The 19,149-nt window shown below is 35.7% G+C and overlaps 1 protein-coding gene across 2 annotated transcripts in view; it reads right to left on the bottom strand.

Moving 5' to 3' along the window:
- LOC138698304 (cytochrome P450 4c21-like) overlaps positions 1 to 19,149 on the bottom strand; it is a 79,536-nt gene that overhangs the window by 30,337 nt on the left and 30,050 nt on the right. For both annotated transcript variants that reach the window (XM_069824125.1, XM_069824124.1), the window contains exons 4-5: positions 2,073 to 2,163; positions 1,565 to 1,750 (exon numbers count right to left, since the gene is read on the bottom strand). In XM_069824125.1, the coding sequence (XP_069680226.1) occupies positions 1,565 to 1,750; positions 2,073 to 2,163 (277 nt within the window). The remainder of the gene's footprint in view (positions 1 to 1,564; positions 1,751 to 2,072; positions 2,164 to 19,149) is intronic.

The following is a 19,149-nucleotide window of genomic DNA, read 5'->3' as shown; positions in this document are numbered from 1 at the left end:
TTAATTTCCTCCCGAGTGTCATTTCTATTCGTTACTGTTGCTCCAAGATATTTTAATTTTTCCACCTCTTCGAATGATAAATGTCCAATTTTTATATTTCCATTTCGTACAATATTCTGGTCACGAGACGATTATAGGCCTAATAATTTTAACACCTGTGGAGTAACGGCTAGCACATCTGGCTGCGAAACCAGGTGGCCCGGGTTCGATTCCCGGCCGGGGCAAGTTACCTGGTTGAGGTTTTTTCCGGGGTTTTCCCTCAACCCAACATGAGCAAATGCTAGGTAACTTTCGGTGCTGGACCCCGGACACATTTCACCGTCATTATCACCTTCATATCATTCAGACGCTAAATAACCTGAGATGTTGATACAGCGTCGTAAAATAACCTACTTAAAAATAATTTTATTAACTCTTTTTCCATAAAGTCATAGTTGTAATAATAATTATTAGTACAATTACAGGAAAATGCATGAGTACAGGCTCACTAACGAAGACGAGATGATGGTAAAAGAATGAACGTAGGATAAATAAATGTACGTAAGAAAAAAATGATCGGTTTTTAAATTTAGAGCACCATGCTATGTACTATCAGTACAATCAGAATCTCATAGGTAAATCGAGTGTCAATGAGCTGGTTGATTGCCTATAGGCGTTCGCTTGGAATTATCAATAAAATTCACTTTGACGAGGGTGACCAAATTTAATCATGTCACGCTAAATACGTGTTTCGAACCACTGTACAATGGGCACGTCTTTTGCCGTGTTTTACCTTCTTCACATATAGTGTGCTTAACCGTAGGTAATGTCATTAATGGGGTTATTCTTTGACATATTTCAAACAAAAATATTTAATTGAATTTTGCTGGTTCTTTTTGCTTACTGTTCGTGATAAAAATTGTGTTACATGAAACATTTCATAGCGTGTTTTTGACAAGCCATTCATTTAATTTCCAATAGCGTATTCTCAGTCAATTTAAGAAAGTAGTGTGTTATGATAATAAATTATTGAAAGAAGTTCAGTTTTGTCCTTTAAATGTGCAGAAATTTGATCCGAACAAATGTAACTTTTTGATCTGGAGAGAAATTTTTAAATTTTACATTTGTTTGGTTGATATCATGTGATATAATCTTTATTTGAATTATTTGTATTGGGGTGTGTAAACAGATTTTGAAATTTTATTTGTGATTTCATGTATATAGCCTATGAATTAAATATATTGTAGGAAAATTGCATTTATGTTCTAATTTTGTAGGAGCTAAGTATAACTTCATGTTACATCTATTACATACATAAATACATTCTCTCAAGATTACGTCACAAATAGATTTTATAGGACAATAATAGTTATTCATGTCTTCAACCATAATCTTTTGCATTATAATTTGTCTTACTGACAAAGGCTGACGTGCAATCAAAGCGGAGCTGTTGGGAACGGAACACATTTCCCTATGTAATCTGTTCTGGAGCTCCTATTTTTGCAACATAACTCTCTTCGTAGACTGTACACAGTGTTATTCTTTATTAAATATAAAAGATTGTGATGTAACTTAAGACACTTACCACAGATAATATCCAGACTGCAGGCACAGATGTACGGGTAAACGTCGAAGACTTCTCGTCCAACTTCCTTCTTGAGTTTGTTTACTAGAATGTCGCAGTTATCTGCGAATACTGGCATGAATTTTTCCAGTATCTTGAAGTGAAAGGAGGGTGTGATAATCTTCCTATGTGTATGCCATTTCTGTCCTGTATAAGTCAAAGGTATAATACGTTTTTAAACTGAATTGAAATAGTTATATTGCTACTAATTCAAGATTCATAATTGAAAAATATATAGAAGGAAATTGAATTATGTGCCATGACAATTATGGTGAGTTTTTCGGTTAAAATTAGGAATTAATTCTATTAAACGTAACTCTTAGGTATTTTAAAATTATCTTTAGTTGAAAGTTTACTGAAATTATATTATACATTAAAATAGAGATTATTTCCATTTTAAAATGCTGTAAATGGCTTAAATAATCTTAATAAGAACCTAAAGATTCGAGTACTAGTGATAAACCCGTACCTGTAGACGTGAGTAAACCTGTTCCAAGCCAGGGATCGAAAAGCTTGTACAGATGAGCTTTCTCTATCATCTTCGTGTTATTTAGAACTGCCTGAAAACAGAAAGCTGATAATTATAGAAATTTTTCTCATTAAGTAATATAATTGTAGCAGAATATAATAAAAAATAATTTTTTCGAAGAAGACTATATAGAAATTGTATTTTGTGAATTTGAAAATGTCATTTCAATAATTGTTTGTATCTCATACAGACAATTTTTCGCCCAACTTCTTGCTTCAGTATTAATCGACAAGGGTGGCGTAGGTCATTTGACAGAGTGGATTGGAGTAAAACTGATAGAGATCCTAAAGAAAATTGGCTGGGATTGGAAGGAGAGACGGCTGTTCAGTAATTTTTATGTGAAACAACGAGTCAATGTCAGGATAGGAAAATAAATATCAGAAGGAAGTGAAATAGGGAGATGAGTACGTTAAGTAGACTATGCCCTTTATCACCTATCCTGTTCAACATCTACTTGGAGAATTTACTGAAAAACTGTTTTCAGAACATGGAAGGAGTGATGGTAGGAGAAAGAAAAATAAAGTGCATAGATTTGCTGATAATATGGCATTGTTAGCGGAAGAGAAGATGATAGTAAGGAAGCTAAATGACAGTTGTGAGCAGTGTGAGATGAAGATAAATGCAAATAAGACGAAGATTATGGTTGTGTGGAGAAAAATAAAGAAGGTAAACTTGCGAATTCTAAATGAAGCAGTAAAGCAAGTGGACAGCTTCAAATTCTTGGGGTGTACTATAAGCAGTAACATGAGCTGTTGCCAGCAAGTCAAAAGGAGGATAACAATGGCCAAAGAAGCTTTTAATAGAAAAAGGATCATACCTCTGCATACCTCTGATAACAGAACTAAGGAAGAGACTAGTGAAGTACTTTGTGTGGAGTGTGGCATTGTATGGAGCAGAAACATGGCCATTACGATGAAGTGAAAAGAAGCGAATAGAAGTATTTGAAATATGGATATGGATAAGAATGGAACATGTGAAGTGGGCAGACAATAAGAAATGAAGCTGTGCTGGAAAGAGTGGGTGAAGAAAGAATGATGCTCAAACTGATCAGGAAGTGGAAAAGGAATTAGTTGGGTCACTGGCTGAGAAGAAACTGTCTACTGAAGAATGCACTGGAAGGAATGGTGAACGGGAGAAGAGTTCGGGACAGAAGAAGATATCAGATGATAGACGACATTAAGATAATATGGATCATATGCGGAGACAAAAAGAAAGGAAGAAAATAGGAAAGATTGGAGAATGCTGGGTTTGCAGTGAAGGACCTGCTCTTGAACAGAAAACTAAGAATGAATGAATGATGGTGTAGCGTTCCGAATTGAAATATCGCGAGATCAAATCTAGCAAAAAGCGAAGGAAAAACTACGTTGCCTTGGCTGTAAATAAAGTTCATTTACTCTTGCAGTACATTTGAATAATAATGAAATTATATTTTCTGACCCATTATTGCTTCGTTCTCAACTATTAATTTCAGGATTAACAACAATTTTGATTGCAGAGGCCTAATTTAAGACTGAGTGGAAACATGTAGATTCAAAACGTAATTGGATCATATCCTTTTGTTTATGAGGTTACCTACCGATCTATTATAGTCGCGACGCTGTTATTTCCGGTGTGACTCCGCCTCTTTGCTTACGTCTTAGGAAGTGAAGGCTCTATAAAGTCTAGGTAGGTAGTATCATTCGACATTTTTGTTCTTTCGTTGCCGAGCTACCATACGAGGAATCTATTTGGCACACAGTTCAACATTATCATGTCGTAGCTCCTATGATAATAAATCAAACGCACTGTAATTCAGCAAATAATTGAGCGGCAAATAACGTCTTCGTGTGCTTTCTGCCAACGAAAGAGCCAAAATGGCGGGCGATTGTATTAAGTATTTATCGAGCCTTAAGAAATGAATAACGTCTTCATTAGCGATTCACAAGACGCACACGTTTAAATGTAGCCGACCTGTAACGCGATTGGCTGCCGGAAATTAGAGCGACGGGACTATAGTTTAAGTGCTTGTGGTCTAATATGATCGGCACCGGAATCGAACGAACACATTTTTTTTTTTTTTTGCAAAAGTCGCGGGATTTCAGAAAATGTCTTGAGCATGCATGGCGCACACTATATATACTGTTTTGGCTGTAAGAAAAATCCTAATGTAAGCACGTTGCTGTCATACCCGTGATTGGCTCCCAGTCGAAACACTCACATGACGCAGGAAAATATAGTTCATATTTGGAAACCACAATCATGTATTATTTGAAAATAAATAATTGAATTCTAGTTGTTAAATAGGATGAAACATTTAACTTCATTCATGATTATGTAAAACGCTATGTAAAAGAAAAGCTGCTTTTATATTTTGTTATGTATTATGAACGCGGATGAATACCAACAGTAATACCGAGGTAGTCTGTTCTTGTAACAAGCTGGCGTCACTTGAGCTCGTAGTTGTTCACGTAAGCACGTGGTACTGAAGTATGGCTTCTGTGTCCTCAACTGTCCATTGTGAAGACATAAGACTTAAAAATAATTTAATTGCAGTAATTACAAAGTAAATGTTTCCTAAGCAAACGAATACATAGTAGTGAGGTTAGGCCTACTTGACGAGTAACGGGAAATATTTAACATGAAACAGAATGTATAACAGTAGGCGGGAACACGTACTGAGAATTTATGGCCGCAAACAGCGGCAATGAAGCCTCACTTTAGTCACGTGCTATTGTTTACATTAGGATTTTTCTTACAGCGGAAAGATTATAGACTACATTATTATTATGTTATTGTTAGATGTAGGCCTATTTTTGGAGACGGTCTTTACACGTTTACTCCTTACAGAAGCTGAGCAATGATATTCGATTCCTACATAAAATAATTTTTTCTACAGCTTGGTGTTTCAACTTATGGCTGAAATTATTGATTACAAGTGAAGGATAAGTGAAAAATTTACCGATGACTCAGAACCAGACTGTTCTAAGTCCAACTTTTTATAAGAAAGAAATCTGTGTTTCATTGTGTTCCAGTTCTTGTCTGCATATATGAATCGAACAAACTTGTAAATATTCCTCTCCATAAGGTTGCTATGAAGCTATTTCAAATTGTTTATTGAAGCTTTGAATGTCAGGAGCTTAAAATAGCTCTCCTGAAGAAAAATAAATATCAAAATGGATTTGGAACAGTCTGGTTCTGGGCCATCGATACTTCGTTTTAAAATGTACAGGTTAGATTAATGGGAATAAGTGGTCAGTGAACGTTAGTGATTCAAGTGAATAAATAAGTTGACAACTATGGAAGAGTTCAACTTAATGTAAACAATGTTGGGAACAATTGTTAAGAATTGAGAGAAGTGGTTGTTAAGTAAAATGAGATTAGTAAAAATAAGATAGATAACTAGGAAAGGGGAGGGGGTAAGTAGAAAAAGAAGGGAGGGGAAACAGAGGTGAGAGACGTGATAGAAAAGTGATCAGGGTCATTTACATGTAATGACCGGAAAGTTAAAAAACGCGTAAGCAGAATATACAGTATATCCAAGGTAGGGATGGCACTGTATGCAGAAATGTGAAGGGCCATCACGACCGATGTAAGCTGGTGGAATAAGATATATCGTATCGTATCGTATCTTATTATATCGTATTATTTATCATATATCATATCATTATGTTATAGAATATTATAGATATATTAATTTGTCTTACAGAATTTATCTGTAATATTGACATTTAATATTTTAGGAGAAAAATTCGCTCCGGCGTTGGGATCGAACCCGGGTCGGCGTAGCTCAGTGGTCAGAGCGCTTGGTCCGTAGAACCAAGAACCCGGGGTGGAAGTACAAAAATTAATCTTAGTACGTTAAATTTACTACAAAAACGAATAATTAAAATTTGTTTGAAGAAACGTTTCGATTATCCAACTAAATTAATTTATTCTGAATTTAATGTATTTAATATTGAACAAATTTAGAAGTATACGCTGTTAAAATTTTATCATAAAAATCGTAATAAGTTTGTATTACAGACACACAATTATGACACAAGACTAAATATTAATTCAACATTAGTAGAACCTAAATGTCTCACATCTGCTGGTCTAAAGCATAGCATAAATTTTGGCCCTCGGTTGTACAATGCTTTAACTAAATTACACCCAGAACTTCTAACATGTAACCCACTAACATATAACAAGAAAATTAGGAACGTGTTAATATCTTCAATTTGATTAAATAAATTTATAGCCTATGTGTATGAATTAATGAACCTATATTATATTTGTATTCTATAATTTTGAAATATATATTAGTCCTACTTTTCACGTGCGATATTATTCTTCTATAGTGTTAATATTATATAATATAATTCCATTTCCGCTGTAATTATATTTTAGTTCCTATTTTATTTTACTTATTTATTTATATTATTATTTTTTATTTTAATATTATATCTGAACTGCGACCGAGCACGAGCGCTGCTCATTCGGTCTCAAATTTTGTTAATACTACTGTATCTTCCTTTTATATTGCTTGTATTATTTTATTTGTATTTCTCTTTGTTTGTTTTGTAACTATATTTCTTTATTCTGTATATTTGAAATAAATAAAATAAAATAAATAAGATGTCATATAATATTCTCTCAGCTAGCAGTGCATAATAACTGCGGATTCCCAGCCAACAAGTCGCTCAGCTGAGTGCGCTCCTAGTATAATGGCAGTTGACATTGGATACACGTCAACATATACATGCCTAACTTGGAGTCAGGGCACAAAGGGAAACGTCGAAGGAGGAAAGTTCGATCCGGTGCTGTGGATTGAATTCGGCGTAGCTCAGTGGTCAGAGCGCTTGGTATTTAGAACCAAGGGCCCGGGTTCGATCCCCGGCGCCGGAGCGAATTTTTCTCCTAAAATATTAAATATCACATCATATCATATCATATCATATCATATCATATCATATCATATCATATCATATCATATATAATCTCATATCATATCATATATCATATCATATCATATCATATCATATCATATCATATCATATCATATCATATCATATCATATCATATCATATCATATCATATCATATCATATCATATCATATCATATCATATCATATCATATCATAAGTGAAAAATATCTAAAGGAAGGAGCGTTTTACAAATAGACTATGAGCATACAAGCTGAAATTTAATGAAGATTACGTTAAGGGCTATTGGTTATAGCAGTTTCATGTTAGTTTGTAATTGAGGGATTTGCGGGAAAAAGGGCAGATATGCACCAATGATGATCTGAGATATTTACGTCTTAAGATTTCAATTAATATTCATATAGACTCTTACAGTGATATTCACTAGAAACATAAGCTAAATTGAAGACTAACAGGACTTTTCTATTCTGTAGCATAAGCAGCAATTCTCTTTCTGTGCTCTTTTATTTATTTCCAAAATAAAACTGCAACTTTTGTGCTATTTTTGCATATAAAGACTTCAATGATCATTTTAATTTGCATTTAAATAAAAAATTTAATATAAATTTCTTAAAATTGTGAAATTAAATTTTGTGGAATAAGTACAAACTTCGACAAGGAAGTTGGTCGCTGTTCAGAGACAAAGTCCCACCTCGAAATAGCTCAGAACTCATCGTGCACGCTGTATTCACACACGTAGAGGACACCGGGGCGGTACGGGGTACCTAATGATTTAAGTAAAGTTTGGAGGTGCAAATGATAAGATAGGAATACGAAACATGAGGTATGTTTTATTTAAACATTTTATCACAAATAGAACGCATAAAATAAACAATATTTCACAATTCTCATTAATGAAATATGAAAAAAAGAAAAAGGTGCGTCTTATCCCGTTCTGCCCCACGGGGCGGAATGGGATGCTCTCAATTCTTCTTTCGTTTACACTTTGCACGTCTCACAAATCAGAACGAAATCATCGTCATCACTTTCTGTACCAGCACACGAGTTATGAGCCCATTGCTTGCACTTTACACATTACACCCACCCCTCATTTGACGTGGAATAAAGCTCGTTGCAGTAGAAACATTCTGTGTCTTCATCTTTTTCATCTGCAGTTTTCCTTACCTTCTTCGGTTTAGGCCTCGATTGTTTTTCTGAGTTTCCTATCTTTTCTTGGTCTAACAGTTTCCTTTTCACTTTAGTCTGTTTCACTTCTTTTGTTTTTGTGCTTCTTGCAGTTGTGCTTTATAGGGGCTGGAAGTGAGAATTGCTGTTTTCCCTCTTTTTCTTGCTACCCTCCTCTGACCAATTTTCACTTTTGGGACCGGCATAGCATTTTCCGGGGAAAGGGAAGGAAAACTGGAATTAAGTGAATTAGGCCTATGTGTGGGGGTATCTGGCATCCAGGAACACAGAGGTTCCGGTTCATCCACCGAAGTCGTCAATTCAACAGGCCGAACTGAGGAGGGAACGATTGAGATATCGTTTGCTGTTTCGGTTTCCAGAATTTCTTGATTCATGACAGGTAACTCTCTGTCAGCAATCTGAATATCAGTCGTTGCTGCCGGTAGAAAATCATCATCGGAGAAGACATTTATGTTTGTTGGCCAGATGCCTGTCTTCTCGAACCCTTTTAGCGCAGTTCTCATGTTCGCAGCGTTTATGAAAGCCTGTCCGAAAAGAGTTGAAACTTGCCGTAAGGTGACTACTTTTCCTGGGTTCGATCTTAACCATCTTCTCACCTCATCCTCGTAATATAAGCTCCAAGGCCTCATAAATGCCACGTCCAGTGGCTGGAGCCGATGGGAGCAATGCGGAGGGAAACACAGTAAAATAACACCGTTGCTGCGAGCTAGATCAATAACATCCAAGCTCTTCGTGTGTGAAGCATGACCGTCTAGAAGAAGAAGCACGTGTCTTTCCTTTTTGGCGTTAGAAAATGCAATGAATTTCTTCAGCCACTTCAGAAATAGATCGGCTGTCATCCATCCAGAATCATTAACATCGGCCCAGCCTCCTGAAGGTAAACCAACTTCAAATTCCTGTTGTTTCCATTTCCTAGGGTAAATTAACATGGGAGGCATAAAATTTCCAGCCGCCGGGCAACAAATTTCAACAGTCACTGTGATGCCACGTTCTGCTGAAGTTAACACACCAACCTGACGCTGCCCCTTTGTTGCGATAATTTTGGAATGCTGTTTAGGTACACGGTCATGCCAGTTTCATCACAGTTATAGATTTGTGCCCCTGTTAATTTATTTTCATCAATGACATGTGCCAACAATGCAAAAAATTGAGACACTGCAACCTTGTTGAAGCCCATTGCTCGCGCTCCCGATGTGCCTTCTGGTTTTCTCATACTTAAATCAGGGTGACGAGCCATGAATCCTAGACCCCAATCTTCTCCTGCCATTCCCGTATTCTTATTGAAAGGATGCTTGCAACCGTTTCTCTCTGCCAGCTGGTATGCCAACCTACGGAATTCTTTCATTGTTATACCAAAAAGCCTTTTTTGCATATCTTTTAGATATTGTGCAAGTTCAAGTTCTTGCTCTGTATTGAACACACACTGAAATTTTCCTAATGTTTTATCAACTGTCGCCATTGGATTTTCCTTTTTCTTTTTCACATAACGTTCCAGAGTTGTTGAAGGCACGTTGAACTGTTCTGATGCATTTTTGTATCCCATTTTCCCACTAATTACAGACTCAACGGCTTCTTCCATGCTTTCTGTGGACCATTGTTGCCTTTCTGTCTTTTTTAAATACGTCCGTACCATCTGCACACAAAAGAAACAATATGCAACACGTTAAAGTAGGAAAGAGTAAATGTGATAAGCGAAGATCGACCTGAACCTCGTTCCGCCCCAAGAACACTTATTGAAAGGATATCACATCGTTATCACGGATCATACGCTTTTCTCTATTGCAATGTTAAAATAATGTAGTTGAAAGCATGCTGAATTTAATACAAAGAGCCGTTAATTCTGAAAAATACAGCTCAACTTAGCTTACCTTGGCTAAACAATTCCGAAATGTTACAGCAGCATTCAAATTTTCGCAACTTTACTGAGATCTCAAAGCAAACAATTTACAATAACATTCCAACCTCACTGAACAAAGCACAGCAGCCTACTGAAGGACACCAGAACGTTGCAGGTGATTGCCGCGCCTCTGGTGGGAAATAGACGCACTATCCCGTTCTACCCCGGTATCCCGTCCCGCCCCGGTGTCCCCTACGTTTTACATAGAGAGATTCGAAACCAGATCTTTGGAACTAGAAGAAAGAGGTATATTGCTAAGTCGTAAAGGCTGCGTAGGGAATATGTCATTTCGTGACATACAGATACGTCGCTCCTACGACTTGACTTCAATCTCGGATCTTAATTCTTAATTTTTCCCGAATGCATCGTACGTTAACCGGATCGACACTTAGACAAATTCAAGCTACAGGACAGCGATTATTTTCCAAGTAAAAAAAGTGAGTAACGAGTAAGGAGTGCATCTCTTATCCGCGGGTCAGAGACGCTAGCCCGAGGGGGCACTGTGCTGATGACCACTCGCTTACAAAAAACCTTCTATGAATGTGAAAAAAATGAAAAACATAGAAAAATTGTTGCTTATGTCCTAGATGGTAAGAAAACTTTCTACGAAGATTTGGTGAATTCTTGGCCTACTTCTTGTGATGAAGGTGGAGTGGAGAAAAATTCTCTCCGGCACACAGTGGTCCAGAATGCAAATTTAGCGGGACATACTAATAACTTTTCAGCTACCTAACAGAATTTTATGAAATTTTTCACAGTAGTTAGAGGTAGCATGTGTGTTTTGTGTACTAGGTCTCGTTAGGTTGGTATAAGGGGAACTACCCATTATATGGGGGCGAAATTATACAAAATTAGTAACTTTCCTCCTATCTCAATGATATTTATGAAATTTTACACAGCAGTTACAAGTAGCATATATATTTTGTATACGAGCTCTGATTACCTTAGTATAAGGGGAACAACCCCTTATAGGGGGAGCAATTAGACAAAATTAGTAACTTTTCTCCTATGTAACAGTCTTTTATGAAATTTTACACAATAGTTATAGGTGGCACATATGTCTTATATACAAGCTCTAATTATGTTGGTATTAGGGGAACTACCCATTATAGGGGGCGCAATCAGACAAAATTAGTAACTTTTGACCTATCTAACATATTTTTATGAAATTTTACACAGTAGTTACGGGTAGCATATAGCTATGTTTTGTACACAAGCTCTTACTACGTTACTCTTAGGGGAACTATCCCTTTGGGGGGGGGCGTAATTAGTCAAAATTAGTAACTTTTCTCTTATCTAACATATTTTTATCAAATTTTACACAGTAGTTACAGGTAGCATATATGTTTTGTATACAAGCTCTCATTACGTTCGTATAAGTGGAACTACCCCTTATAGGGGGACGCAATTAGACAAAATTCGTAACTTTTCTCCTAACAGATTTTTATGAAATTTTATACAGTAGTTACACGTAGTACATTTGTTTTGTGTACAAACTCTGATTACGTTGATATAAGAGGAACTACCCCTTATAGGGGGATGCATTTAGATAAAATTAGTATTTTTTTTCTTCTAACAGATTTTCTTGAAACTTAATACAGTAGTTACATGTAGTAAACTTGTTTTGTATACAAGTTCTAATTCTCTGGGTTGTTTTTGTTTCGACCTCATACTTGCTGTAATGGAAAAGCTTTCTTGGGCAACCACGACTTTTTCCTGGGGTAAGTTTTCTCTAAATTTTCATTACTATCACGATGAGAACCTAATTTAATACGTAACTCGCTAAGACAATGCGCATTTCGTTAATAAGAAAACTCATATTCTTTATCCTCTTGCTCTCCAACGATAAATTATCTAATGGAAAAAATATAACATTTAGGTACTATTGCACCTTTTGGGCACTCAGAAAGCTTGTTTGGCACATAATTAACAACCTACCACCTTGAATTCCTGGAATTGCACTTCGGAAGCAGATTCGGTTCACAGATTATTTAAATAACTGTAATCGAGAAAAATTGCCCTACTACACTTGGAAAGAATAGTGCGCATAATTTATTACTTCCGCAAATCTGCGCACCTTAAGACTTCATTTAAAATAGAGTTAAATACTCGAGGAAGTGAAAAAAATATATATCATTTTGGGACGGAACAAAGGGTGTTTTTTTTTTCTACCTTAGCCAAGTCTGCACTCAATGGTTATATTTATATTTTGTCCCGTGTCCATTCATGCTAAATTTAAATGCTATAATAACATTAAATATAACAAAAACAAACAGTGTAACGTACCTAAAGAACTACTTGTCATGTTGATACCAAATATGAAGGGAATCGACCACTTACAACAGAGTTACACCGGGGACAGGACAACTAGATGCTTCAGTGACGTCACTACAGAAGAACCCAGACACAGCAGAATTGTTCGTTGCACTACAAACTGAAAACGTTGACCACTTACTTTCACTGATCTGCTGCCTCTCACAATACAATAACTTCCGTTCAGAAAATGTTTTGCAGCTGATTGATACCGGACCTGCTAATGCGGTAGGAGGGGGTGGTCGGACCCAGGGCTAGCCCTGGGTCGGACCGCTTAAAAGTAACGGTCTGTAAGCTTCTAGGTGTTCTGTCCCCAATATACAGCACAAAGAAAACGGCAGACTCGCCGCACTTGCTGAGTAAGAATGCTAGGTGGCGAAATGTGACATGTTACCGGATTCTTATCTCGCTCTGCAGCCACCTCCGCTGATTAAGATAATCAATTCATTGTTACTCAGTTATATAGGAGAAATAATTTAAGTGTTTTTTTTTTTTCATTTTTTACATGCCATTTTTCTACTTTTGTCCACCTAAATATGGATTTTTAACCACTGTGCGCCACCGGGATTCGAACCCGTGTTTTCAGCTCTACGTGCTCCACTAAGCCACACAGGATTCCAATTTCGATGCCGGATTGAATCCTCTCAGTTTAAGCTCCACCTCTTAGTTTCCCTTTAGTGGCCAACCCTCATGCACTATGTTACAGATGTGTGACAGCGGCACAATGTCCACCACACTAATGTGCAGAGGTGCAACCATTTTTGTGATGAAAGACTTAGTATAATGGGGATGGAAATCGGTGAAATAATGTTAGTTTTTCTGAAGTACCTTCCCCGTTTTTGTTTATCATTCTATTGTATTAATTTGACTCATTGGTTGTCAGTTCATTGAAATAAGCGTTAAACAATTTAAATATATTTAAATGTCATGTTGAGAGTTCAGATAAGTTAAGATTGTAATATAAAATAGTTTTGTACAATTTTCAGTCAATAACTTATCTCAAGTATGAAAGGAGTATAAATTCTGTTACATCACATTAAAATATATTTCACTAATTATATTATATTATGGGTTACGAATGTTTTCGACTTTTCATATAAGTCATCTTTAGTTGGCATAGTAAGGCAGACAAAAACAAATTGAGCATAGGTGAAAGGAATACAATGAATAAAAAAATATACGTGCTTCAACCATGCATGCTCATTTTAGAGCTAAGTGTGGTTTGCTAGTCATAGCATCATACATGGTAATTAAGTTAAAACAATCAGATAAAATACACAATCGAATGAAGGTAGGCTACACTTAGAATAACTGAGGGCTTTGCCGGGAGAAAGGCGGATAGACCTATACGCCCTTCTTCGGGAAAACGGTTTAAAATGTAGTGAAAAATTATAGTAGCGAAATTTTGTTTTGATTGTACTGTACAGTTGTCAAAAGAAAAAGTGGCCGCTCTCCAGAAGCAAAGTTCCCCTCGGGTATCTTCGCTACAATTCGGAGACAGGCGATGTTACATGTTCTTGTACCACGTTGTCTGATATCTACAGTTATAATTGAAGTATTCTTAGTGTTACTTAATAGCGTAATGGTAGCGTTCCCGCCTGTTATGCGTGAGGTCCTACGTTCGAATACAACCTAGTGCTTTTTATGTTCTTTTTTGTTTTGTCTTTAAGACAGAGATACAAAATATACATAATTGCTCCTTTCTCTTTTATGATTATTTTACTAATTAATATCAGATTCATGAATGTATTATGCCTTGACTTTATCATTATTTATTATGACATTATGGCTGGAACTGAAAAGAAAAAAAAAAATTTTATTCTCGACAAAAATCTGTTTCGTTACATATACAAAACAAACTTACTGGCGTCTGCCTTAGAACATTAAAAAAAATAATCGTTCAAAAAACAAAACAAGAAGCCACGATTCAATATATTTACAGTAATCTATCTTCCCCACATCTCGATCACATCTTCCAGTCCAGTGGGCATTGACTCCACTAGTCTTTTCAAATAGCGACAGATCTTACCCACGACGTTCCAGGCATCCTGGACATACATACATAAGTGTTCTGCCATGACAGGTCTTTCACTGCAAAGCCAGCATTCTCCAATTTTCCTATATTCTGCTTTCATTTTAGTCTCCATTTATCTTAATGTCGTCTATTATTTGATATCTTCTTCTGCACCGAACTCTTCTCCCGTTCACCATTCCTTCCAGTGCATCTCTCAGTAGACAGTTTCTTCTCAATCAGTGATCCAACCAGTTCCTTTTTCTCTTTCTAATCAGTTTCACCATAATTCTTTCTTCATCCACTTTTTCCAACACAACTTCATTTCTTATTCTGTCTGTTCATTTCACACGTTACATTTTTCTCCACATCCACATTTCCAATGCTTCTATTTGTTTCTCTTCATTTCATCGTAATGTCCACGTTTTTTCCCCATACAGTGCCACACTCCACACAAAATACTTCACTGGTCTCTTCCTTAGTTCTTTTTCCAGAGTCCGCAGAAGTTGCTCCTTTTTCTATTAAAAGCTTCCTGTGCTCATCTTTGCAGTTTTTCTTGGGAAGGATAAATGCTTTAACTTCCCACTGTTTTCCGCACACCACTATCTCTTTCGAATCTTAACAGATCCGAGGAGAGCCCAAGCGTGGCGGTGAGAGAGTGGATTTGGCTAATTGGACCCTCCGAACTTCACCGAAATTCACCGCAGGGGTTAAATATTAGTTCTATCAGGATTTTTGGTGTGATAAGATACCGGGAAATCCCAATTAGCCTTTGCCCCCCGCATCCTGGACGAACTTCTAAAAATCATCAGAAAATCTTTGAGGGGGATTAGGTCAATTTTTCCGCAAATGTTTCTTTACTTGTGCCCTCGTGGTTCAGTCGGAAGAACGTCGGAATTTAGATGTAAACGTCTCAGTTTCAATTCCTCGTCACTCCTTTTCATGTTATTGTGTTTGAAGATAGTATAATGTAATAATATAAAAAGAGAAACCTAACACCAGTATTATGCAACTGTATTGTTTCAAACTTAATATTAAATTTATATTATTTATTTCGCTAAAGAACGATAGCAGAATATAAATGATAACTTGAATATTATTTATATCGCTAACAAATATAACAGAATATAAATAACTTCAATATTATTTATACAGGATAACTAAAGAACGATAAAAATATAAATGATAAATATCGGTTTGTTTAATTAATATAAGATATTATATATATATATATATATAATTAATTACACTAGCCTGCGAATTTCAACTTTGTGTTTGTTGCCTAAACTAAGTAAAGTGATTTTATATAATGCCGATGTGCTGAATCCGAATTTTCAATCCGTTTGCTTCTATCACGTCAGGTTTGTTTGCAAAATCACTTTAAATGTATTTTAAGATTACGTAAATTTCATCACAAACTTTTTCATTTCACTTTTTTATTTCAAATTCAAAAACAATATTTAAAAGACACAACTTGCTGAAATTATGTGTATGGTTGTTCATACAAGTCACTAGAGTGTTTTTGTTTTGTTTTGTCTTGTTTACTTCACTATTGGATGTATAAATTAGCACAATGTATCACACAAAAAATTACACCACTTGCTTCTTAGTTGAGAGAGTCCTCCTGTTCCTCTTTCTTTTATGTTTCTCTTCAGGTATTTCACGCTTTAACATCCAACAATAATCACCAAGCATACTGATGCCCCCGCGTCCCTGGTACCTTCTTTCGAACTCCTGCAGATCCTTGTGAAATCGTTCATCTTACTCTTAGCTGAAAAATCCTAGATTTTCGGCGAAATAATCTAGCTGAGAAAACAGAAAATTTTGATACTCGTGTTACAACCAAATTCCTTGTATGCTTCAAGCATGTTAGCCACAATGTTTCGGTAATTAGGATTCTTGTTGCCAATAAATTTTAAAACTACTTCACAAAAAGACATCCATGCTGATTTCTCCTTTTCATCCATACTGTTTTTAAATGCTGCACCATACATGTTTCCTTATGTCAGGACCATTAAATATATATCTTCTTTCAATTTGTTTCAGATAGTAGTGGAAATTTCTCACATATGTGCTTAAAACAGTCTCCTTCCATATTTAAAGCTTTTACAAGCTGTTTCATTAAGCCAAGCTTGATGTGGAGAGATGGCAGCATAACTTTAGAAGAACTCACAAGGCTTTGGCGCACAACATTCTTACAACCGACTTCCAAATTTTGTCGAGATGGCCAGTCTTTCATAGTCCAGTGATCAACTCGTGCCCTACTATCCCGCAGGCAAAGAATGCATGGAAATTTGGTAAAACCAGATTGTTGATCCAGCAACATAGCAAGAACTTTGAAATCATCACAAAATTGCCACTTGTGTTCCTATAGTGTAGTCGCAATAACAGCAGTTGCAAATTTGTGTATGATTTTTTGAGGATCACTGAATAGGCAACGGGCACTGAACCAAAAATGTTTCCCTTATGAAGGAGGAAATCCTTTAAACTTCGCTTGGAAGCATCAATGAACAGTCTCCATTCACTTAGGTCATAGTTTGGAAGTCCAAGTTTTAGCATAAATTCTTTCACATTAATGTACTATACAAGATTATCATCTTCGGAGAAAAAGTATTTAAAACCTATTTCACGTTGTCAGTACCAATAGAATGATGTTTAAGATTTTCTGGTCGCACAGGGGTTGGTACATTAGGCACAAGTAAAATGGCTGACCGAACAACTGAATACACGATTTGATTTTTATGTTTAGAATCGTACCCCTTCACATCACACGAACAGAAGTAGCAGTCATTATTATGGTTCGACTGCTCTCTCCAAATCATAGGTACTCCAAAATATAGCAACGGTCTTCTCCAATTGATCAAATGACGAAGTTCTTCAGTGCATACTCTACATACTTTGTGTGGTGCCCAAGCTTTACTTTGGTCTCCAAGTTTGATTCCAAAATAAGCATGGTATGACTTTTTCACAAAATCTGTAATATTACACCTCTGCTTAGGCAATGTGTATATCCTACATAAGTTATATAACAAAAGTGGTCCTCGATGCGACATGGTAAATACTTTCTTACTGAACTAAACATTTCAACATTCTACTCCACAATAAAGCTTCAAACTGATTTCGTTTCGTTTCCAGATGAAACGCAGACTAATGAAATGTGAGAGAAACTAGACGAGTTGAGTTCAGTCTCTCACCAAGGAGTGGCTGACATTTCTATCTCCCACAAATAAAAATAATGACAAAGCTGCACGTTATTTCGTCCTAACTTATGTGCTTGCACCCCCTATCTGCTAAGAAACAGCCAGTGTCCTTGGTTTTCAATACAAAAACCTTAATAATATGTTTAATACATTTGGTTTTCATATCCTAACATGCTAAACCTACACATGTTAAAGTATTACAGTTTAAATAATTACGCTATAAATTGTCGTAATCTATTATAAGAAAATTAAAATAACAAAAAAATGGTACGTGATAGGAACTTTTTGGCTTTGAATTTGATTTCAGCATGCTAAAAATACCCTAAAAACATTAAAACTTTGGAGGCAGGAATTTCGTCGCAGACTAGTGTTATTTAAATAAAATAACCTATTTTACAAAGAAAAATGGTTATTTATATTACAATAATTCTTATATAAAATCAGAGTACTTACATCGCGAAAGAACAATAACAGAATATAAATAGCTTGAATATTATTTATATCGCTAGAGAACGATAACAGAATATAAATTATGATTTGAATATTATTTATATCGCTAAAGAATGGTAACAGAATATAAATGATAACTTTAATATCATTATATCGCTAAAAACTATAACAAAATATAAATGATAACATTAATATCATATCGCTAAACAAAGATAACAGATTACAAATGATGACTTGAATATTATTTGTATCACAAAAGAACGATAACAGTATATAAATAACTTAAATATTACTTATATCGATAAAGAACGATAACAGAATATAAATGTTAACTTGAATGTTATTTGTAACGCTAAAGAACGATTACAGAATACAAAATATAATTTGAATATTATTTACATCACTAAAGAACGATTAAAAAATAAAATGAAAATTTGAACAAGGCCCGAACTCACACTCTTCGAATCATTAAGCGAGCACTCTACCGCTGGTCTATGTAACGCAGATACGGAACAATTCCATAGTTCCGGAACTGCTTCTACAAGGACATGCATCGTGTAACATCGCCGTGACCCGAAGTGGAATTACAAAATTTTCGCTGTTCACGAGTGCGGCCACTTTTTTTTTTTTTTTTTTGACAACTGTGCATACATGCAGGACAGGGCTGCGTGCGTGTATAACATTTTATTCAGGTGCGTTTGAAAATCTAACTTTGCATGTATCTCAATTCGCCATATTGACGTATACGCCCTTTTTCCGGCAAACCTCTCATATTACTTGTTGTATAACATAATTTGTATGCCAATGTTTAAAAGTCAAAAATTAAGTTTAAATTGAACTGTAGGCTTAGAAGGCATATTATATCCACTTGTAATAAAGTCTGTAAGGGGTGAATTCTAATATGGTACCCACTTCTCAAAGAATTCACCCCTTACACAAATTATTACAACAAGTAATTATTCTAAGTGTAGCATTCCTTCATTCGATTGTGTATTTTATCTGATTGTTTTAACTTAATACTATGTATGGCGCCATGACTCGCAACCACATTTATCTT

The sequence above is a fragment of the Periplaneta americana genome, chromosome 4 (assembly GCF_040183065.1).
Source record: "Periplaneta americana isolate PAMFEO1 chromosome 4, P.americana_PAMFEO1_priV1, whole genome shotgun sequence".
NCBI lineage: Eukaryota > Metazoa > Arthropoda > Insecta > Blattodea > Blattidae > Periplaneta > Periplaneta americana.
Note: the sequence above shows the minus strand (reverse complement) of the source record. Positions and strands in the feature narration are given on the sequence as shown.